This window comes from Megalobrama amblycephala, linkage group LG14, assembly GCF_018812025.1.
Source record: "Megalobrama amblycephala isolate DHTTF-2021 linkage group LG14, ASM1881202v1, whole genome shotgun sequence".
NCBI classification, from domain to species: Eukaryota; Metazoa; Chordata; class Actinopteri; order Cypriniformes; family Xenocyprididae; genus Megalobrama; species Megalobrama amblycephala.
This window is the reverse complement of record NC_063057.1, coordinates 23,970,530-23,995,778: the sequence shown is the minus strand read 5'-3', so window position 1 is coordinate 23,995,778 and position 25,249 is coordinate 23,970,530. Positions and strand designations below refer to the sequence as shown.

The following is a 25,249-nucleotide window of genomic DNA, read 5'->3' as shown; positions in this document are numbered from 1 at the left end:
GGTTTACTGTTTTCTAAGGGTTTCTTAATTTTTGACTAGTTTTCATTACAAAACCTGTATAAACAACTCGATTGTCAGGTTAGTTGTATGTAAATATAGCCTACTTGAAATTGCAAACAAAAAAATTTAGTCCATATTAAATATATGAATGCGATTCACATGTGGTTGTCAGTTTGTATAAGCGCACACATTATGCAATGCAATATTAATCATGAATTAAAAAAATGCTTTTGAGCAGGTGTAGTGAAATTTTTAATTGTGTCAAATTAAAAAAACTTTAACAGTCAAAATTAGATTAATGAAGATGTGTGTGTGTGTGCTTTGTGTATTGTATTCACAAAAATGTAAAAAAAATTATATAACCCCCCCCCCCCCCATTATCTTCTGTGTCAGAAACTTTTGAAGCAGCAGCATGAAGATTCTTTGCAAATTTACTGAATTTTCATTTACTGAATGCAGAGATACAGGCGGCGTCTGAAAGCTTAAGCAGCTGACTTGTTGCCTTACTGCCCTATCAGGCAATGACATTGCAGGCAGCATTTGTGCAAGTTACCTCACGAAACTGATTTCAGACAGACTTCTGAGGCAATTCAATGATCTGCAAGAAAACAGAGAGCTTTGATAAATAAGTGAATATTTAATCACTACAATATTAATTTGCACTAGAAATTACATCAAAAGACATACATTTACTCACAAACTGACCACCAATCACAACTTTCAGATGCCACCTTTAATCTTATTTTTTAGCTCAACTGTCACAAAATGCACAGGATTGTGGGATATTAACATTTTTCACCACTAAATTTTCACATTTTTCACATACAAATCTCTTTACTAAAGAACAGCTTAATTCTAAATGAAACACATTGAGACTGTATGGAATACAGGATGTGACATGGACAAGTGATGGATTCGGACATGCCTTGTTGCCTTCCTGTCTCTATATGCTGCCTGTGGATGCAGCTTTTTCAGCTAGATGCAGTTAATTACTGCAGTGCAACATTCAAATGGACTCAACATAGAGAGACAGTGCAAAATAAGGTAATACATACCATCAGGTGCCAGGAAAAATGATGAACAACAATAAATGTAAGTCAGAAAGAACAAAATTAGTGTGTTGACTGCAATTCATGTGAAAACAATGCACTTCTTGTGTACATACATATTTATACTTTGTAATTACCTGCATGTATTACATCTGTAATTAATTTATGTAATTTTGTAATTACACTGTTGACCCTTCTCTTACACCTTAACCTACACTTAAACCTACCCATACCACCAAACCTGTCCTTAACCTTACCCATATCCCAACTCAATAGCAGCGTGTTTTGCAATACAATATAAACACAATAAGTGAATTGTACTTTATTTTTTTTTATTTATTTATTTTTTTTTTTGATGTAAGTACACAGTAGTTAAGGCCACCTAATATAAAGTGGGACCGGACTGCTTTACAGATTTGCCGACACATTTTTCACACGTGACACGAACGCAGTACCAGGAAACAGGAAACTCTTCAGTTCAGAGAAACTGAAACTGAAGTTCAGTTGAGCTGTTGTGTGTTTGTATCTCTGTATTTATGCAGTAAAATGGCAGAAGTCGGAATTTCTCAGGATGAGTTCAGGTGTTCAGTGTGTCTGGATCTCCTGAAGGATCCAGTGACCATTCCCTGTGGACACAGTTTCTGTAAGAGCTGTATTACAGGCTGCTGGGATCAGGAGGATCAGATGAGAGTCTACAGCTGCCCTCAGTGCAGACAGACCTTCAGTTCAAGACCTGCTTTAGCTGAAAACACCATGCTGGCTGAAGTGGTGGAGAAACTGAAGAAGAGAAAACTTCCTGCTGACTGTTATGCTGGAGCTGGAGATGTGCAGTGTGACGTCTGTACTGGAAGAAAACACAAAGCTGTAAAGTCCTGTTTGGAGTGTCTGAACTCTTACTGTCTGAATCACCTTGAAGAACATGAGAGTTTCTTTAAAAGAAAGAGGCACAATCTGACTGATGCCACTGGAAGACTGCAGGAGATGATCTGTCAAACACATGATAAACTCCTTGAGGTTTTCTGCCGGACTGATCAGAAGTGTATATGCCTGCTTTGTACGATGGATGAACATAAAAACCACGACACTGTATCAGCTGCAGCACAGAGGACAGAGAAACAGGTATGAACTATAAGCATTCTCAGATGTGAAATACAAGGTGAGACTTGTGTCTTTAGCTGCAATGAGTTTCTAGACCCAGTTTCCTTCTGACAAATGTGTCATAACTGCAACACAGATTCCCAATAGTGTGCACTCCAGAGTTCGGTTGAGCAAAAGAACAGCTAAACCGATTGGTGGTAAGTGTGATGGCACTAGCTTTATGGCGTGTTCAAAACATACATCAGTCATTGCAGTCTATATGTGTCAACTTCTGGTTCAACCAATGGTAGGATGTTGGGACAGGCCAATGAGGGTCAAGGTTTAGCGTCAGTTACTGTGTTTTCAAATCATTTCAGGAAGTAAGCATTTATGAGATAAAATGCACATTAACATCTGTAACGTAGGGAGCGGGACAACAGAGTTGGAGATCCAACAGGCTTTAATAAACAGAATGAGCATAGTCGTACAGGCAGAGGGTCAAACACCAGCAAACAGTTACAGTAAGGCAAGGCAAAAGAGTAATCCAAATACAGGCAAAGGTCAAGACAGGCAACAAACGTTCATCAAACAAGGAAACAGTCCAGAGTCAAAACACAGGCAAGGGGCTTGAAGACCTCCACGGCGGAGCAGACGACCACCAAAGCAGTTCAGGTGGGCTTGAAGACCCCCACGTCAGAGCTCATGACCACAACAGCAGATCAGGTAACACTGGGAACCCACATGGCTGAACAGGAGAAAGTGAAACATGAAACACAGAGAGGTTAGCATTGGTCCTTAGGGCCATGACAGTACAGGCGGGGAGCTCAGAAAAGCCCTCCAGAGCTCTGACTGGCATGTCCTCTCTGGTCATGTTGCGGTGAACAGACAGTTCTGGTACAACCTCTGTGGTCATGTCAAGGCAGACAGGAAACTCAGGGCTGACCACAAGGCTGGATTCTAGGACTGGGACAGACACTGGACTGGACTCATGCAGAGAAGTGGGCTCAGGCGTGGCAGCCATCTCGGCTGAGGGCTCAGGCGTGGCAGCCATCTCGGCTGAGGGCTCTGGAAGATCTGCTGAGACATGAGGCTCTAAAAGATCTTCTGAAATGTGATGATGCTTTAATAAACCGAATGAACGTAGTCGTACAGGCAGAGGGTCAAACACCAGCAAACAGATACAGGAAGGCAAGGCAAAAGAGTAATCCAAATACAGGCAAAGGTCAAGACAGGCAGCAAACGTTCATCAGACAAGGAAACAGTCCAGAGTCAAAACACAGGCAAGCCTAGGCAAGGACAAGGAACACAGAGAGAATGTAAAATTCAAAGGTAGAAACAATACTCAGGTGTGTGTGTGAGTGCAGCTTATAAAGAGTCACTGATGGGAAACAGGTGTGAGTGCATGATTGGTTCTTAGATGGGGAATTGTGGGAAATAGAGTCCATATGATGAAAATATGGACCCAGGGCACATGCAACAACATCAGCACAACTCATAATTATGAGTTTAGGTAACTCTGGATTTTCTTAAGAGTTTCTGAGTTAGGTGCAATGGATGCAGAGTCTGCTCAAGTAAAAACCCTACCAAAATATATTTAAAAAAGGCCTACATAAATTTCATACTAACTACACACCCATTAATATACAGTAGTCAACATTTGAAGTGGATCAAAAAAGTTAATCAAAGTTGTCCTGAGAAGGTTTAAGGACAACTTTGATTTTTGGTTTTGATCCACTTCAAATGTTGATTACTATATATACTGGCATAAATATTTTAATTCAAGTTTATTTGGAGTTCTTCTTTATTGCACAATTCATATTTCTTAATATTAAGCATAAAATGCGTTTAATATCACTATTAGTAAGGATAGTATAATCCCTGTGTAATTTGATTTCAAGATATATAAAGTGTACCTAAAGTATACTTGCAATAGTTCCACTATAGCACAATCAAATATACTTAAGTATATCTTTAGTTGGACCTCAACACAAAAATACTTGCTCCAGTTTAACAGACAGACTGTAAGTATACCAATTTAGTATAATAAAGGTACAATTGCAGGGTATTTATATTAAGTACATAAATGTGTAAATGCAATTGTAGTATACTTAGCATAAAATAAATGTATTTCAAATACATTTTAGTATATTTATTTTTCACTAGGGGGCACACAGACAAGTGATCGCACGCTCACACAAAGACAAGATAATACAGAAGTGTCAGGGCTCTGTCACAAAACCAAGAAGTGACGGAACTCTGACAGATATAGTGACAATAGTATAATGTGACATCTCTATTATTGGTTTGTGCTCCAGAAGCAGCTGAAGGAGGTGCAGAGGTCATTCCAGCAGAGGATCCAGCAGAGAGAGAAAGATCTTCAGCTGCTGAGAGAGGCTGTGAAGTCTCATAAGGTGAGTCTGGAGAAGAAGAGAAGTTTGAGAAGTCTCAGTCAGGACTCACTGAAGCCAGTGTGTGATTTTTTTTGTGTGTCCTAACAGAGCTCTGCACAGACAGCAGTGGAGGACAGTGAGAAGATCTTCACTGATCTCATCCGCTCCATTGAGAGAAGCTGCTCTGAGGCCACACAGCGGATGAGAGATCAGGAAATGACTGCATTGAGTCGAGCTGAAGGTCGACTGGAGCGACTGGAGCAGGAGATCAATGATCTGAGGAGGAGAGACGCTGAGCTGGAGCAGCTTTCACACACACAGGATCACATCCATTTCCTGCAGGTAACAGAGATCCAGAAGAACAGGATCAAAGTGGACTTGAGCAAGAGACTCACAGAGAAACATTTCATGAGAGCAGAATGAGCCGTTGTCAGGAATTCTGTGTTGTGTTATATAATTATAAGTTAGATCTTCATCTGATCGTATTTTTTTTAAATAGACGACACTTACAGACCTGCCAACATGTACGCATTTTGCGTAGCGGGTATGCATTTTGACCTCAAAGTACGCTGGTACGATTTGTCACTCTAAAATACGCAAAAATCTGGCTCTGTGCACACGTAGTACTCAAATCAAGCAAAAGAAAAAAGTTCGACCAATCTTAGCACTGGGTTCATTTCCCCAAATAGCAAGAGGGGATGATTGACAAATGCATATGGCCTATCATTAAAAAGAGGCTGCAGATCGACAGCTACACAAAATCCTGCTCGATCTCCCTCCTTCCACTCCGCCGTCTCAGTGACTGAATTCTCAAGCGAGGACAGTATAGTAGTCACGGTACTTCTAACTCCTTAAGGTAAACGGGTATAAAATGATCAAGTAATGTTGAACAACAAATCTAAATAAAATTGAAATCACTATATGGCTTAGTGAATATGAAAGTGCTGTGATGTGTGATGTGACTGACAGATTTTTTTCCAAGGTTGGCAGGTCTGCACTTAAAAATGCATTTCAGCTCCGAAAATCTCTTAGGAAAAATGTTCTGAGCTCTTCTGGGATATATATTTAGCTGCCAAACTCCACTAGTGCCACGAACAGTTCAAAACTTCCAGAACATTTAAAAACATTTTAACCAAATTTTCCCTTCTGGTTTCTTACACCATGGTGAAACCTTGATGGTACTGATTTTGAGTAATGTTCACCAAACTTACTTCAAGTGATCTTCAAATCTGATCAAATGGATTTGCATTTTCATAATTGTTTGCATGAGGATCACACCCATGAGTATCTCCTTCTAGATCACATGGTGCTCGACCAAGATGACTCCTGTGCACCTTATATCACGCCGGCCTCAAAGAGCAGACAGAGGTGTGCCTGCCTGTGGATGGCCCTCAAGGGGCATTCTGTGAGTATGTGGAGTCTGTGCTCTCCAGCTGTGTTACCCTCTTCACAGTTGGTGAAGAGGAGGAGGATCCCAAATACGGTGGTCCCGGAGCTAGCACTCATTGACCTATATATACTGGAATGGACTCCTGCCTATTCTCCCAACCTTGAACTCTCTTCTTCTCCACTGGTCCCATAAGGCCTACTAGACTTTCTGGTTCTGAATAGTTCCCTGCTCCTCCTTCCTCTGCTGGTCCTGCCCAGCCTCCTGGCTCCTTTGTTTTCGCTGGTCTTGTCCAACCTCCAAGCTCCTGCATTCCAACCATGGAGGTCATCCAAAGCCCCATCGTCCTTGCAAGTTCCATCCAGCTCCTCAGCTCCTCCCTTTCCACTGGCTTCATTCAGCTTCCATCCATGTTTCACCATCCTCATTTATATCCTCATCTCCTCTTCTTTTTTGACCACACTGTGCTTGCACTAAAATTCTATCATTTCAATTTACGCAATACAGCTGAGATGATGACTGATGCATTTTATTAGGATAATGGGCACAACTTTATAATCATGTTCAATTACAAGTCATTTTTAAGTTATTAAAAATACTTTTTTACCTGCATCAGCAAATTATTCACAGAAATTTTAAGAACGCAAGTTTAAGTTAAGTTTTCTTGTTACTTGTTTATTTATTCATTTATTTAATAATTTACACATAAAATGATGTGCACGAAATGTGTATCATTGTCCATCATTTTGCGTGCAACTGGTGATGGAAAAAAAATGGCACGTTGCAATATTAAAAATATTTCCATTTTAATCCATGAAGGCGAGCCAGTGGATATCACAAGCAATGTGCAAAGTTTTCATGAGAGTAAATGCTGGTGCAGAAGTATCAAACACCAGTCAACTTCTCACTACAGAAACTAAAAAGTAAAAACTGACCAATCGTCTGCCATCTGGCACTGCATTAACGGTGCATATTCTCTTAGAGAAGATGAGAGATGAATCTAATTTTTTTTTTTTAATATTTCTCTTGTGGGCCATAGTGAACAAATGAGAATATTTGTGAATCGAGATGTATTTTGTGTTAAACAAGATGTTTTTGACATTGTTTTCTAACTAATCTTTATTATCCTTGCAGCGTGTCAGTTATGCGGTGATGTGCTATGAAATTATTGCGGGGCAAAGGACTAAATGGTGTGCCATATCCAAATCCACATGCATGGCCCGTTCAATGTTCAATAGACTGCTGCAATGTCTGAGCGTCTCTCCTGTCTCCTGGTGTTTTTTATGTATATTTTCAGTCAGCGCAAGCAAAGCGAGCAAGAAAATTTTCTTTCTCACAATGCGATATTCATCAGCACAGTGAAGAAAAACTTAAAGAGGTTGCCAATGTTTATTTGACTAGTTTTGACTCTCTGAACAGTGAGTTTTCTTGCTTGTGCCCTGATCAGGCCATTCATGTGAACTTGGATCTCATCTGTGGTGGCTTGACTTAAGCCCAAAGTATACTTTGTCCGTTTGGGTTTTTTTCTGTGTAATTTTCGCCATCAGGAGGGTCCATGGACGTTTGCACACCCCGTCCATTTTTGTGACCGCACAACAGCGCATCTGCGAGTGACTTGGGTGCTTGAAAAGTCCATTACATAGTGCACATGTGCCGAATGCATCTTTCTGCTCGTAAATTTATTAATTAATTAAGTAGTCTATTAGATAATACAAAATGGTAATTGGGTAAAGAGATAATGAGATCAAATGGAAAATTATATATATATATATATATATATATATATATATATATATATATATATAATTTAATTAATTAATTATAAAAAATAATTTTCCGTTTATTTATTTATTTTTGCACTTTTGTCACACTTTAATGTTTCAGATCATCAAACAAATTTAAATATGAATCAAAGATAACACAAGTAAACACAACATGCAGTTTTTAAATGAAGGTTTTTATTATGAAGGGAAAACAAAATCCAAACCCACATGGCCCTGTGTGAAAAAGTGCTTGCCCCCAGCTATTAAAACATAACTGTGGTTTATCGCACCTGAGTTCAGTTTCTCTAGCCACACCCAGGCCTGATTACTGCCACACCTGTTCGCAATCAAGAAATCTCTTAAATAGGACCTGCCTGACAAAGTGAAGTAGACCAAAAGATCCTCAAAAGCTACACATCATGTTGAGATCCAAAGAAATTCAGGAACAAATGAGAAAGTAATTGAGATCTATCACTCTGGAAAAGGTTATAAAGTCACTTCTAAAGCTTTGGGACTCCAGCGAACCACAGTGAGAGCCATTATCCACAAATGGCGAAAACATGGAACAGTGGTGGACCTTCCCAGGAGTGGCCGGCTGACCAAAATTACCCCAAGAGTGCAGCGACAACTCATCCAAGAGGTCACAAAAGACCCCACAACAACATCTGAAGACCTGCTGGCCTTACTTGCCTCAGTTAAGGTCAGTGTTCATGACTCCACCATAAGAAAGAGACTGTACAAAAATGGCTTGCATGGCAGAGTCCAAGACGAAAACCGCTGCTGAGCAAAAAGAACATAAAGGCTCGTCTCAGTTTTGCCAGAAAACATCTTGATGATCCCCAAGACTTTTGGGAAAATACTCTGTGGACTGACGAGACAAAAGTTGAAGCTGCTGCTCAATTGCTCGATTGCTCCTGCCTGCCTCTCTGCCTCGCTGCTCAGTGTTTTGTATCTCCGTATAGCTTTGTTTTCTCTTAATTTTATTGAATCTCGTACTTTTTGTTGCTTATATTATCATTACTTTATATATATACTATTGCCCACCACATTAATCTGACATCGCCAGCTTGTAATCTTTGAATCTAAATCGCTGATACAACGCGTTTGCATCTCGCTAGCTTGTTTAACTTGTCATCAGTCTCGCGCTCCTCTTCCAACGCGTTCATCAAACAGCTGTGGCAACTCGGATCAGTCTACAAACACGGTGAGTTATGTCATCCTTTCCCAGTGTTATATCGTGTTCCATCTGTCACATGTTTAGCATAGCCCTCTCTGTCAGCGACGAGGGATTTACATGTCATAAATGTAGGGAAATAGTCAGGCTGACAGAGAGAATCTCAGAATTAGAGACACGCATCCAAACTTTAATCGAGGATAGTAAGAATACAGGGGCTTCAGATACTGTTTTGGATGCGACTAGCTTAGTGAACTCTGTACATTGTTCGGTTCCGGCTGTAGAGCCCGCGCAGCAGGGCACTTGGGTAACGGTGAGGCGGCCTAGTCGCGGAAAACACCACTCTTCCGTTCCATTAAGAACATCAAACAGGTTCTCCCCACTCAGTGACGCACCCACTGAGAATCCTGTTGAAAGTGCCCTAGTAATTGGCGATTCTATTACACGGAATGTGAAAATAGAGACACCAGCCATCATAGTCACATGTTTGCCGGGAGCCAGAGCACCTGACATCAAAGCAAATTTAAAAGTGCTGGCTAATGCTAATCGTAAATACTCTAAAATTATTATTCACGTCGGCACAAATGATGTTCGACTTCGCCAGTCGGAGATCACTAAAATTAACATTAAAGAGGTGTGTGAACTCGCAAGTACAATGTCAGGAGAAGTAATTTGCTCTGGTCCCCTTCCTGTTCGTCGGAGTGATGAGATAGTTAGTAGATTATCATCACTCAATGGCTGGCTGTCTTAAGTGGTGTCCGCAGAATAATATAGGTTTCATAGATAATTGGAAAAGTTTTTGGGGCAGACCTGACCTGTTGAAAAGAGATGGTATTCGTCCTTCCCGGGATGGTGCTGCTCTTCTCTCTAGTAATATGGCACATAGTCTTAGAGCTGAAACATGACAAACTACGGCCCAGGTCAGGAAGCAGACAGACTGGCTAAACCGACCGTCTGCTAGCTGCCTCACGTTACAGAAGTCAGATAAATCCCAACACATAGAAACTCTTACACCTAGATATTATCACATAGAGACTGTGTCTGTACCCCGAATTAATAAAAACAAAAAACTTCCAAACCCATTTAATGGAAAAAATTTAATTGATGTTCAACAAATAAAAAATCGAGATAATAATGATAAACAAATGATAAAGCTTGAATTGTTAAATATTAGATCACTTTCTCCAAAAGCACTTATTGTAAATGATATTATCACAGACAATAATCTAGATGTGCTGTGTTTGACAGAAACCTGGCTAAAACCGGACGATTACACTACTTTAAATGAGTCCAGCCCTCAAGGTTATGATTATCGACACAATCCTCGACAGAAAGGCAAAGGGGGAGGTGTTGCTGTAATTTATAGTAATATTTACAGTATTAGACAAAAGTCTTTCAAATATAATTCCTTCGAAGTGATGGTGCTTTACGTAACATTATGTAAGTTGACATTTGTGCTGGCTACTGTATACAGGCCACCAGGACACCATACAGACTTTATTAAAGAATTTGCTGATTTTCTATCAGAGTTAACACTAGCTGCAGATAAAGTCCTTGTTGTTGGTGATTTTAATATCCATGTAGATAATAAAAAACACTCATTAGGATTGGCATTTACAGACATTCTAAACTCTATTGGTGTTAGACAACACGTGTCAGGACCCACTCATTGTCGTAATCATACCCTAGATCTAATACTGTCACATGGAATCGATATTGATGCCGTTGAAATTCTGCAGCAGAGTGACGACATCTCAGATCATTATCTAGTCTCATGTATATTACATTTGGTGAAAGCGGCTAAACTGCCTCCCCGCCATAAATATGGTAGAACCATCACTTCTACCACTAAAGATCGCTTTATAAATAATCTTCCTGATCAGTTTCATCGCCTTAGCATACCAGACAGCTTAGAAGACCTTGATGTTGCAACAGAAACTATTGCCTCTGTCTTTTCCAGCACATAAGATTCAGTTGCTCCTTTGCGTTTAAAAAAGATTAAGGAATTTAATCCAATGCCATGGTACAGTGAGCACACTCAGGCCCTAAAAACTGCAGCCAGAAAAATAGAGCGTAGCTGGAAGAAAACAAAACTAGAAGTATTTCGCATTTCGTGGAGAGAGAAAATGATTGAGTACAGAAAGGCCTTAAAAACTGCTAGATCTGCCTATTTTTCAAAACTCTTAGAAGAAAATAAACACAACCCTAGGTATTTATTTGATACAGTGGCTAAATTAACAAGAAATAAAGCTTCAACTTCTGATGTTTCCAAAGAGCACAGCAGTAATGACTTTATGAACTTCTTTACTTGCAAGATTGATAATATTAGAGAGAAAATTATAACCATGCAACCGTCTACTACAGTATCGTGTCAGACATTGCATTGTAGTGTCCCTGAGGAAAAATTCATTTCATTTACTGCTTTAGGAGAGGAAGAATTGTCTAAACTTGTTAAATCATCAAAATCAACAACATGTATGTTAGACCCTATACCAACTAAGCTATTGAAAGAGATGCTTCCAGAAGTCATAGATCCCCTTCTTAATATTGTTAATTCATCTTTGTCATTAGGATACGTACCAAAAACTTTTAAGCTGGCTATTATTAAACCTATTATTAAAAAACCACAACTAGATCCTAAAGAATTAGTCAATTATAGGCCAATCTCAAATCTTACTTTTCTGTCAAAAATACTAGAAAAGGCAGTTTCATCGCAACTATGTTCCTTTTTAGAAAGAAATAATATCTGTGAGGATTTCCAGTCAGGATTTAGACCGTACCATAGTACTGAGACTGCTCTCGTCAGAGTTACTAATGATTTGGTCTTATCATCAGATCGTGGTTGTATCTCTCTATTAGTGTTACTGGATCTTAGTGCTGCATTTGACACTATTGATCACAATATTCTCTTAAATAGACTTGAAAACTATGTTGGCATTAGTGGAATTGCATTGGCATGGTTCAAATCATACTTATCTGACCGTTATCAGTTTGTAGTAGTAAATGATGAGATGTCATATCGATCACAAGTTCAATATGGAGTACCGCAAGGCTCAGTACTAGGACCGTTGCTTTTCACTCTGTACATGCTACCCTTGGGAGATATCATTAGGAAGCATGGCGTTAGTTTTCACTGTTACGCTGATGATACTCAGCTCTATATTTCTTCACGCCCTGACGAAACTTACCAATTCACAAAATTAACAGAATGTATAGCTGATATAAAAAACTGGATGACCAGTAATTTCCTACTACTAAATTCAGAAAAAACAGAGATTCTAATTTTTGGACCGAAAACTTCTTCACGTAATAACCTAGAATATTGTCTAACACTTGATGGCTGCTCTGTTAAGTCTTCGTCGTCAGCTAGGAACCTGGGTGTGCTCTTTGATACCAATCTTTCATTTGAAGGCCATGTTAGTAGCATCTGTAAAAACGCATTCTTCCATCTTAAAAATATATCTAAACTACGGCATATGCTCTCAATGAAGAATGCAGAACAGTTAGTTCATGCATTCATGACCTTGAGGTTAGATTACTGTAACGCTCTACTGGGTGGTTGTTCCGCTCGCTTGATAAATAAACTACAGTTCGTACAAAATGCAGCAGCTAGAGTTCTTACTAGAACTAGGAAGTATGACCATATTAGCCCAGTTCTGTCATCACTGCATTGGCTTCCTGTTAAACATCGTATAGATTTTAAAATCTTGTTAATTACTTACAAAGCACTAAATGGTTTAGCCCCCCAGTACCTAAGCGAGCTCTTAATGCATTATAGTCCTTCACGTTTATTGCGATCTCAGAATTCAGGCCAGCTGATAATACCTAGAATATCAAAATCAACCGCAGGTGGTAGATCCTTCTCCTATTTGGCACTTAAACTGTGGAACAATCTTCCTAGCATTGTTCGGGATGCAGACACACTCTGTCAGTTTAAATCTAGACTAAAAACGCATCTCTTTAACCTGGCATACACATAACACATTATAAATTTATATTTTCAAATCCGTTAAAGGATTATTAGGCTGCATAAATTATTTCAGCCGGAACCGGGAACACTTCCTATAACACCAGATGTACTCGTTACATCAGAAAAAGAATGGCATCTACGCTAATATTAGTCTTTCTGTTTATCCCGAGGTTTACCGTAGTCAACCGGATTCGGGCCGTATCCAGATGAGACCGAGGACCGGCGCCTTGATACGACCACAACGCAGCCCTGAAGTATCAGCAGAGATCGAGTCGACTAGATCATCCATTGTGAAGGCCTCATCGACACGACAGCCAGTGCCACAGTTTCCTCAAAATTATAATCACGATTATTAATTACGTTTATTCTATCAAAAAGAGTAATGTAATTATGGCTATTTTGCAAGTTCTTTACCAACCTACAATTCACCCAAAAGGCCTGTAGGTGGCACAACGACTTAATTTAACCAACTATGATAACTTGGTTAGATGGTAAATCAATACAAAACATGGTTTTGGTGAGCGCTTTGTAATATGTATTCACATTAGATTTTAAAGCAACAAAATTCGTTTGCAATAAGACAAACCAGATTCAAATTGCCCGGCAAATTTGTAAAGCAAAGAACAATCATTTCTAGCTGATCAACATTATGAAAACTGGTGAATCCTTTAGGAACTTCAAAAGATAAAACAGCGAAACTCCTAATATTACTTCCAATATTTCCAAATTATGTTCATTTTCATAGAGTGGGCCAATATCGTGACGATTATTTAAAATCAATCGGGAGAAGCAAATATCGTTATCGTGATTAAAATACGATTAATCGTGCAGCCCTAATTTAATTTAATTTGACTTGACATTTGATATTCAACAGTATTCTTGACATCTATTCAACAGTGCTTTTGATCTGCCTGCATTGACACTATTCTTTAAAAGGAAAATTATATACCAATTATCAATGTAAAGCTGCTTTGACACAATCTGCATTGTAAAAAGCGCTATATAAATAAGGGTGACTTGACTTTTTGGAAGGTGTGTGTCCCATTACGTCTGGCGTAAAAGTAACACAGCATTTCAGAAAAAGAACATTATACCAACAGTAAAATATGGTGGTGGTAGTGTGATGGTCTGGGGTTGTTTTGCTGCTTCAGGACCTGGAAGACTTGCTGTGATAAATGAAACCATGAATTCTGCTGTCTACCAAAAAATCCTGAAGGACAATGTCCGGCCATCTGTTCGTGACCTCAAGCTGAAGTGAACTTGGTTTCTGCAGCAGGACAATGATCCAAAACACACCAGCAAGTCCACCTCTGAATGACTCAAGAAAAACAAAATGAAGACTTTGGAGTGGCCTAGTCAAAGTCCTGACCTCAATCCTATTGAGATGCTGTGGCATAACCTTAAAAAGGCGGTTCATGCTCGAAAACCTGCCATTGTGGTTGAATTACAACAATTTGTTTGATGATCTGAAACATTACAGTGTGACAAACATGCAAAAAAAATAAAAAGTCAGGGAAAAAACATTTTCTATATATGTACAGTATACAATACTGCTTGAAAGTTTGAGATCCTCTTGCAGAATTTGTGAAAATGTGAATCATTTTAACAAAATAAAAGAGATCATACAAAATGCATGTTATCTTTTATTTATTACTGTCCTGAATAAGATATTTTACATAAAAGATGTTTACATATAGTCCACAAGACAAGAAAATATGTGAATTTATAAAAATGACCTGTTCAAAAGTTTATGTACCCTTGATTCTTAATACTGTGTGTTTGTCCTGATCAGTTAAACGGCCAGTGTTCTTCAAAAAAATCTTGCACATTCTTTGGTTTTCCAGCATCTTCTGCATATTTGAACCCTTTCCAGCAGTGGCTGTATGATTTTGAGATCCATCTTTTTACACTGAGGACAACTGAGGGACTCAAACATAACTATTAAAAAAGTTTCAAACATTTACTGATGCTCCAGAAGGAAACACAATGCATTAAGAGCCGGGGGGTGAAAACTTTTTAAATTTTGAATTTGAATAACAAGGTAAATTGTTCTTAATTTTTCTTCTGGAAAACATGGAAGTATCTTCTGTTGGTTCCCAAAGGACAGTATTAAAAAAAAAAAAAAAAAAAAAAAAAAAAAAGATATTTATACAAAATAAGAAAAATTTGGACATCATACTGTTCAAAAGTTTTCACCCCCCGGCTCTTAATGCATCGTGTTTCCTTCTGGAGCATCAGTGTATTGGCAGATGCTTTATCATCCAAATGATTTCCAAGAAAGTTCACATATAATGTAAACGGCAAATGCTAGAATGTGTAGCTCCAATGTCATACAATGAATATGAGAAGTGCTGGATTGAGGAGAGTTACTAAAGATCAACAGGAGCTGCTCAAATCTGACAGTAGCGCAGGATATTGGCTGAAGTGTGGAGGTGATGAGCTTTGATTTCTGTTTTCTGTAGAGTTTCCAGTCTCTCTCAGCTCCTCCTGGATCTACAGACGTAAATGACAATACCTTCAGTTCTCTCTCTTCTTTTGATGGCGTGAGAGAATCTGTCCGTCAGCTGAGAGACAAACTGGAGGATTTCTGCAAAGAGGAGCTGAAGAAGATCTTTGACAGAGGTAAAGTCCTGGAGATTCATCATCTTATATCATGTAGATCATCATGTTAGAAATGTCTTAGGAACGGATGCAGGGATAATTTTCTCTTGACATGATAATCACACTCTTCATGTATGTTGATTTCCACAGTCAATTTCTCCAACGTTGATCCCAGGACCAGGAACGACTTCCTACAATGTAAGTCACTAAGAAAACAAGCAGAAAAACTCACTGAGTGTGTTCATGTTCTTCCTGCAGAAGGAAAAAGAAAACATGACAGAAGAGTTTTATAGCTGATTATGTCTGAGACACTGTTGATATATTGAACATGAAGAGTTCAGCCACATTAAAAGATCAGGCACATTCATAATTCAGCTACACTGAAAAAAATTATAATGCTGAGAAACAATTAAGGGTCCATAATTATGCAGTAGTTAAGCATTAACACAGCCACAGTTAATAATGAACTGAAGATATATTAAGAGCTTATTAGCATTATTTACAACTTATCAAACATTTGAAGAATAAATAACAGAAATAAGCCAATAATTAATGGTAAACTGAATGTACAGTAAATGCCTTCAAGGTCCTAGCCTGGTAATACCAGACTCTGCTACTTCACTTTGCTTCGTAGACAGAGTCTGGAATGGCATAATAGAGAAGTGTTTTCTCTCTCGCTAGGGGACGCTTGTCTGAAGTTTAAAATCATTGGTTACCCGTAAGCCAATCAGATACGTTTAGTTATGACGTATGTTATCCGCCTGTACAGCCGCATCGAAGCACAGACATCATGCATCGAACTCAAATCTATGATTGAACTTCCACTGTAAACCTGTTGTAAACACATGATGATGTGAGCGAAATACCGGAGTGAACATGGCTGTAAACGACTTTTGCAGATTATGCGAAGTTAATGCATCCCGAAGTTTGCATCCCGTGTCTCGTTTCCCATTTCCGCGGTCGTTTCGGTTTTCGATTTCTCTAACCTACAATGTAAAACTCGGCGCTTAGCATCTATGTCACGGCTCTCAGCCCGCCCTCTGTTCGTTGATTGGCCCGGCTGTTTCCAGACCGGTGGCAAACACAAAGCTCTGACGCTGTATCAGACTGAGTACAGAAGCGAAATGAAATTGAGCGGAAGTAGGAAGTCTGACGTAGTCAGGCTATCAAGGTCCGTGTACCTTCGGAAAATTTGTTTTCTTGTTCTTTTCTTTGAAATGGAAAAATGAAGAATCTTCCAAATGGAAAAACAATAAAACCAAAATGGATAAACAGCTTGAATATTCGATCTCTACATGTGTGGGAATAAAAACACCCCTTTCCGCTGATTGGTCAACAAAAGATCAAGCTGTGCTAGACAGAGCTTTCTTCTGTGTACAAATAAATATTGTGCAGTGAAATACTAATTTATCATATTAAGTATTAATTTACGTGGCATCTGTTTGGCACACCGCTGTTTTATTTAGGCAAGGCAAGTTTATTTATATAGCACATTTCATACACAAAGGTAATTCAAAGTGCTTTACATAGAAAGGAAACAAATACATAAGAATTTAATGATATAAATTGCAGTGCAATCAGTTCATAGAAATAGAAATAAAAGTAGAGAATTAAAATTGATATAAAATGTATTAAAACAGTTTTAGAATAAAAACGAGGATACATTTATCGTATTAAATATAAATTTACGTGGCATCTGCTCTCACAACTACCCCTAGCAATCAATTCAGACGTAGCACAGAACACGTAGTGTTTAGCTGACCAACTCTCAAAATCTATGTGCCAAAGCACTAAGACAGCACGAAAAGAATGTATTTACAATGAAGATCAAGCTGCTCTCATCAGTTCTTTCTCAGTTCCGCGCAACAGAATAATAGTAGTCATCTGCTACAGTTGTGCGGATTCTTAACTCGTCCACTGCAAGGACATTTCATCTTTCTCATCAAACAACCAGTCTAATGAATGGTTAGACAATTTTTTCTGCATATACATACATTTGTGTGTCCTGAAATTATTTTATCATATTAATTATTAATTCACGTTACACCTGCTGTCACAACTACTCCTAGCCTACCTATTTGGCACACCATCTATTTTATTTAGCTGACCAACTTTTGAAATCTGTGTGTCAAAACTGCATGATGCACTGAACAGTGCAGAAAGAATGTTAGATTACATTGTAGTGAAGTGCAGAGCAGCAGTCCTGACTGTTGTTTTGAGCAATACACTGAGTTTATTTCATTAACACTGAGTATTAACCTAATTGATGTCACACAGTTCTGCCAGCTAAACTTCTAAAGCAAAGTCACAGATAAACAGAATCAGTGTTTTGAGTGAATCAATTGAATAAAATGACTCATTCATTAACATGTGACTTGCTGCCACCTACTGGTGATATTTCATATTCATTTCATCTTGTAATTTATTTTATATTTCTGTATTTAAAACATTATGTTTAAAACATGAAATAAATCTCATTCCATTATGCATTTTCATTTGCTGTGTAAATGCATTTACTGACCTCTTTGAGCAGCATTAAATTGTGTAAATACATCTAAAGGCAACTTCAGATGCTGTTTCTATGCCACCTCTGCAGCACGTGATGCATAAGATTAGAAAAAAATCTAGGTATTTGGCTTAATTAATTTCTGACGGTGATAGATGGCAATAAATATAAAAATACTCTTCATCTCTGGCTCTATTGTTCAAGTGTTATTTCATAGTCTACCCTTTAATTGATTCTGCTCTACACTTCACTACAATACCTTATGCATTCTCTCTGCCCTCTTCAATGTGTCATAGAGCTCCGGCACACAGATATTTAGAGTTGGTCAGCTAAATAAGTTGGCTAATAAGTGTGCCAAATAGGTAGGCTAGTGGTAGTTGTGAGAGCAGATAGCACATAAATTATAATTTAATACAAGTAGTGTAGGGATCATCACCTGTCGGCCCAACAACAGAATCAACAGCATGGGCGAATGCGTGTATGTCTTTATAGCGCTCCTCTGAAGTTCACTACATTTTTAGAATTGAGTTAAATTTCTACTTTAGCTGCGCACTTAATCTGACTCCAATTTAAAATGGTTATTATATTTAGATTGTGTTTCTAATTAGAAATTAATAATAACTTTTGGATATGTATTCATTTAGATATTTGATTATTCTGGGTATCCCATTCTTTTAATTATTTGTTCATTAGGGACCTGATGTTGCGCAGAGAACTTACGCCGGCCAGAACATAGTCTCACGGACAGAAACTTGTTAGTTCTGATCCTAGACAAAGGATGCAGGGTTTTCATTACCTTTTAGTAGGCCGCGCTCTGCTTGCTCATAACAAAAAGTGTAATTTTTTTTATGGTCATGAAAACTGCAACTTGCTAAGTGATAGTCAGTGATAGTTAGAAATCAGAAGGTCTCAAATGATGTGCCCCATACTCCATTCATTCATAAGCCAAGGCTTGGAAAGGATAGCCTACTCGAGCTCCGATTGCCCCCCTATAACAGGCAAAAAAAAAAAAAAAAAAATAGTACAAAAGGAGGAGAAGGGGAGGAGGAAGGATGCCGAAAGAACGTCTAGGTTACTGAAGGGTGGAACGGAGATTTGACGTTACGTCGATACTGACATAATGGGCTCCAATGGAAAACGCCATAGCAACTGAGCCACGTTACGAGTGTTAGGGAAGCAGATGCTGGCAAGCCGTGGCATGCCCAAATGCAGGTGCTAGCCCAGACCCGTAACCCTCCAGTGCCTAGAGTAAGCCCAGGGTGTCTTCCATACCAGTGGGATGTAGAGGACAGGGCATTACTCTGGAGATGGTCGAAGCTGCTGTTCCTTACCCCCGGAGAAGAGTGCTTCGGGACTCGATTCCCACGTTTTTCAGCCATGACCAAAATGCCAGGAAAGCGTTCCCCGAGGATGGGAAAGCTACGGAGACCACACCCTGCCCGAAGGGAGGTAACATGTGGAAGACACATATGGACTGAGAGGAAACCGTACCGTTACCGTCAGGGAAACCGTACCGTGGACAAACACTTATGAGATTACCGAGGGGAATCATAATATCTCGCGAATGTGTTCGGTGTAACCCAGCCCATCTTTGGGCACATATCCAAGCTGTGGTGTCAGGATAACATGAGAGTAGGCTGGCCCGAATTCCAGGCACGATTCGCTGACCGAAAATGCTTGCAGGTCCCCAACCCTCTTGAAGGAGGCAAGCGCAGTCAGGAGCACTGTCTTCAATGACAGATGTTTCAGCTCGAGCTTAATCAAGGGGCTCAAAGGGAGCTCTCTGTAGGCCCGTCAGAGCGACAGAGAGGTCCCAAGAGGGAACGAGGCGAGGCCTAGGAGGGTTTAACCTCCTGGTGCCTTTGAGGAACCTGATGATCAGGTCGTGCTTTCCTAGCGACCTGCCAACGACCACATCGTAATGTGGGCCACATAGACCTTCAAGGTGGAGGGGAACAGCCTCCGCTTGTAACAGCCAAAACTCCACGCTCCAAACCATCTTGAAGGAAGGAAAGCACGGCACTGACCGGGCATTTCCAGGGGTCTTCCTGGCGGGAGGTCGGGACGTGGGTGCCATATGGTTCCCTGCCCCTGAGAAAGGAGGTCCTTCCTCAGGGGGATACGCCAGGGATGGGCTGTCATGAGGAGCATGAGTTCTGGGAACCAGGTCCGGTTGGGCCAGTATGGCACAACTAACAAGACCTGCTCCTCATCCTCCCTGACCTTGCACAGTGTCTGTACAGGAAGGCTCACTGGGGGAAACGCATACTTGCGCAGGCCCCGGGGCCAGCTGTGTGCCCGTGCATCCGTGCTGAGGGTTCCCTCGGTCAGGGAGTAAAACAACTGGCAGTGAGCGGATTCCTGGGAGGCAAACAGGTCTATCTGTGCTTCCCCGAATCGGCTCCAGATCAGCTGGACCACCTGGGGGTGGAGTCTCCATTCTCCCGGGAGCGTGAGCTGTCGTGAGAGCGCGTCGGCCGCATGATTGAGCTCGCCCGGGATATAAATAACACGCAGCGACCTGAGTCGGCGCTGACTCCAAAGGAGGAGATGGCGGGGGAGTTGCGACATGCAATGGGAGCGTAGACCACCCTGGTGATTGATGTACGCTACGGTCGATGTGTTGTCCGTCCGGACCAGTACATGCTTGTCGTGCAGCAACGGTCGAAACCGGCACAGGGCAAGGAGTACTGCTAGCAACTCGAGGCAGTTGATGTGCCAGTGGCATTTGGGTCCTGTCCAGGAGGCCAACGGCGACTGGCCACTGCATATGGCACCCCAGCTGGTGGTGGAAGCATCTGTTGTGACAACAACATGCCTGGACACTTGTACTGGGGGCACTCCGGCCCGTAGAAAAGCAAGGTCAGACCACTGGCTGAATGTACGGCGACAATTCTTTGTGATGACCAAACGGAGTGAGCCATGGCGCCATGCCCACCTCGGGACTTGGCTGTGAAGCCAGTGCTGAAACGGTCTCATATGAAGCAATTTGAGCAGTGTGACCGTGGCTGCGGATGCCATATGCCCCAGGAGCTTCTGAAATTGTTTCAGTGGAACCGCTGTTTTCTGCAAGAACGAGTTCAGGCAGGTCAGCACTGACTGTGCAAGCTCGTTGGTGGGACGTGCTCTCATGTTGACCAAGTCCAGCTCCACACCAAGAAAAGAGATGCTCTGCACAGGGGAGAGCTTGCGCTTTTCCCAGTTGACATGAAGCCCTAACTGGCTGAGGTGACTGAGCACCAAGTCCCTGTATTCGCACAACTGCTCTCACGACTGGGCCAGAATGAGCCAGTCGTCAAGGTAGTTGAGTATGCGAACGGCCACTTCCCTGAGTGGGGCAAGGGCCCCCTCTGCGACTTTGGAAAAGACTCAAGGTGATAGGGACAGACCGAAGGGTAGGACCTTGTACTGATATGCTCGACCCTCGAACGCAAAGCGTAGAAACGGTCTGTGTCAAGGGAGGATCGAGACATGAAAGTACGTGTCCTTCTGGTCGATCGCTGCGAACCAATCCTGGGCACGAACGCACGTGAGGATGCGTTTCAGCATGAGCATCTTGACCGGGAACTTGTGAAGGGCCCGATTCAAGACACGCAAATCCAAGATTGGCTGTAACCCCCCCGCCTTTCTTGGGTACTATGAAGTACGGGCTGTAAAACCCTGACTTCATCTCGGCTGGAGGGGCAGGCTCTATTGTGTCCTTCACCAAAAGGACCGCAATCTCCGCCCGCAGGGGGGCGTTTGGACCTGTCACCAAGGTGAACAGGACGCCGCTGAACCTGGGGGGACGCCTGGCAAACTGAATCGTGTAGCAGAGTCTGACTGTCCGAATGAGCCAACGGGATAGGTTGGGAAGGCGTAGCCACGCCCCCAAGCACTGTACGAGTGGAACCATCTGGGCAGCAGAAGTACCCACAGGGGGACAGCGTGGAGCACTGTGGCCCAACTCGGGAGGCAGTGCATCCCGAAGTCGAGGCCGTGAGTGGGGTGCACTCACGTGGCTCTGAGTGTCCCGTGAGGGACGGGGCAGGGTGGCGTGGGGAGGCTGTGCATCCCCGGGGTGCCAAAGCCCTGCCCATGGTGAAAGAACGTGTGGCAGAGAGTGAGGAAGCGGTGGGTCGCCCACTGTCAGCACAGACCTTGTATGACCCAGAGATTTTTGTATGACCCAGAGATTTTGGAAACTGCTCTTTTATTGAAAAGGTGGGTACAGAAATAAAAGGAAACACAGGATTCTCCACCTGGCCCTCTCCCGGGGGAAGTCTTTGCCTTGTCGGCGTCCTTCATTTCGGCCAGGTCCAACCACAGAGGTCGTTCCTTGATCACCAGGGTGGACATCGTCTGACTCAGGGTCCACACCGTGACTTTCGTCGCCCAGAGGGCGAGGTCAGTCGCCGTGCACAGTTCTTGCCAGAGCCCTGGCTCAGAACTACCCTCGTGCAGCTCCTTGAGAACTTTCGCCTGATGGACCTGCTAGATGGACGGGAGGCGCAGACGATTCCGCCAGGTGGCCGCAGACTGTAGGCACAAGTGCACCGCAATCGCACGTTCCACCTGTGGAATGTCCACATAACCCTTGGCAGCCCCACCATCGAGGATAGTGAGAGTGGAGGAGGCAGAAGAACGATTTCTGGCAGTATAAGGTGCCATCCACGTCCTCTGAACCTCCTCATGCACCTCCGGCAAGAAAGGCACTGGGGCGGTACATGGCTGAACACCAGGCTCCGAAACCCAGAAACCAATCATCCAACCGCGAGTGCTCGGGACACGGTGGAGGGTTCCACTTGAGCCCGATTCCCGCAGCGGCCCGGGCAAGCATGGCCGTCAACTCTGAGTCCGACTCCACCTGAGCAACCACGCCAGAGGGCGGAAGCTCGGCGTCCTCATCCTCAGAGTCCAAAAGCCCACTCCCTGATGCAGTGATTGACATCTGATCCTCCTCAGGAGTGCCAAAAGTGACCCAGGAAACCTCCGTAGAGGGTCCCTCGGCAGCAGCCTGCAACTCGATGGCACATGGCGTTGCAGAGGAGTGGGAGGTTCATGGGGGCGGGATCGACGAAGAAGCTCCCACTGTAACCCTCAGATCTCCCAGAGTGCTAACCAGACCGGCGGCCTTTACAGCCACAGGTGACTGGGTAGCAGCAGAAGGGACTCGTACCTCCGTGTTAAAGAAGGAGAGTCGCGATCTCAACGCCACATTATTAACCCATTATGGCAGGAAACATTTAAGTTTAAGTTTCCTATTGTTTGGACAGAAAGCAGCTTCTGTAATACATCTTTAAATACCTTTAAAGCTTAATATTGTAAAATTTAAGACATTTTAAGACTAAAAAATTGCAAGAAAACAGACAATGCTTCAGCAAAGGTGTTTAACAAAGTTTAATAAACATTGAAAAATGTTTCACTGATTATATCTAATTAAAAATATTTCACATTTAAAATATTTAAATTACTTCAACTATACAACAACTCAGTTTTTACCAACAATGTAAAATTTACCATTTCTCACTTAATCTAGTATACATTTTAACCCAGTATGCCATAGCATAGAGCTTTATAGCTATACAGGTCAATTCAAGTACACAGAATGGATCAAGATTAAAACATAACCTAATATACACATAACTTTCCCTCGTATGATAATGACGTGACTGGAAATAAGCATAGAGACTACAAAACCCAGACCTATCCTTTTAATAGCGCTGCTGGCTAACGTTAGCGTGGTGTCTAACTGAAAATAACTCCTCAGGAACATACATCAAAACACACAAAAAGACTGTAATTACCTGGAATTTGGGCTGCTGTCATTGACAAGATCATAAATAAAATAGTTGATCATTGGGTTTCTAATAAACATTACGTTGTGTGAAATTATTTAGTCTTTTCTTCACCGATTTAGCGTTTTTCTGGGCTCACTTCCACTATCGCGCCGACATGACAAAGAACACTGGTCCTGATTGGTCCTCGTGTGTGCTGATTGGCTCACGCAGATAGAACCTTATAGAACCAAGTTAGAGTGTGACTTTGTCGTTAGAACCTTTTTGTTTTCTAAAAAAAAAGTACCAAAATGTACACAACTTAAAAAAAGATACATCATATACTTTAAATAAATTGTCACAGAATATGAATATGTGAATAACTAAATTTTGACAAATATGTGAGATAGAACCTTATAATTCCAAGGGAATGAAGCAGCAAAAAAAATTTTTATGGTGTACATTAATAGATCAGATTGATAATTCCTGATGTGTTTTGTTTCCATCAGATTCCCATCAGTTCACTCTGGATCTGAACACAGCACATAAATGGCTCCGTCTGTCTGAGGGGAACACAGTGATTAAAGTAGCTAGCAGAGATCAGTCGTATCCTGATCATCCATACAGATTTGATTATTATCGTCAGGTGTTGTGTAGAGAGAGAGTGAGTGATCGACGCTGTTACTGGGATATTGAGTGGAAGGGGAATACTGTGTCTATATCAGTGTCATATAAGAGCATCAGCAGGAAGGGAAAGGGTAAAGAGTGTATGTTTGGATCTAATGATCAGTCCTGGAGTTTGATCTGCTCTACTGACAGATACACATTCAGACACAATAACATAGAGACTGAACTCCCTGTAGAGCCCATCAGCAGTAGAACAGGAGTGTATGATGATGATGACGATGATGATGATTATGATTTAGAGTCCATCATCAGCAGGAGAAGTAGGAGTGTATGTGGATCAGAGTGCAGGAACTCTGTCCTTCTACAGCGTCTCTGGAGACACAATGAGCCTCATCCACACAGTCCAGACCACATTCACTCAACCGCTCTATCCTGGGTTTAGGGTTTGTAAAGGATCATCAGTGAAACTGTGTTGATGAATCAGAACAGATTCTAGAGAGATTCTCTTCACCCCAAAATGGAAATCCTGTCATTAATTACTCACCCCCATGTCATTCCAAAACCTTGAAGGATGTCTGGATGATACCAGCAAATCCAAGACTTTCAAAACTGAATTTAACACATTCAAAGATGATTTCACAAAAGACAAACGGAGAGTGAATTTGCAGATTTGTTTAAAGAAAGAAATACAGGAACAGAATGTCAAAGTCCATTGAATTAAGACAGATTGAAGAGAATGAATCAATCACACAGTTTATTGATCAATTCCTGTAAATGAAGGATCTGAGGATCAAAAACCTGTGTGTGTTACTTCAACCATACATCTGTGTTGTGCTTTATTTTCTTTGATTTTATATTAAGTATAATCATTTATCATCATCAGTCATGTATGTTTTTAATTTACACATTTTATCATTTATTCATTTTATTATTATTATTCATGTCATTT

General features: G+C 41.2%; 1 protein-coding gene across 1 annotated transcript; it reads left to right on the top strand.

Moving 5' to 3' along the window:
- Positions 1-1,505: 1,505 nt before the first annotated feature.
- On the top strand, positions 1,506-24,748 carry LOC125244583 (E3 ubiquitin/ISG15 ligase TRIM25-like). Its single transcript, XM_048154680.1, has 6 exons — positions 1,506-2,168; positions 4,442-4,537; positions 4,625-4,858; positions 15,273-15,432; positions 15,562-15,609; positions 24,183-24,748. Exons 1-6 carry the CDS (start codon positions 1,596-1,598, stop codon positions 24,740-24,742), a joined length of 1,671 nt encoding a protein of 556 aa, XP_048010637.1. The 5' UTR covers positions 1,506-1,595; the 3' UTR covers positions 24,743-24,748.
- Positions 24,749-25,249: the final 501 nt, after the last annotated feature.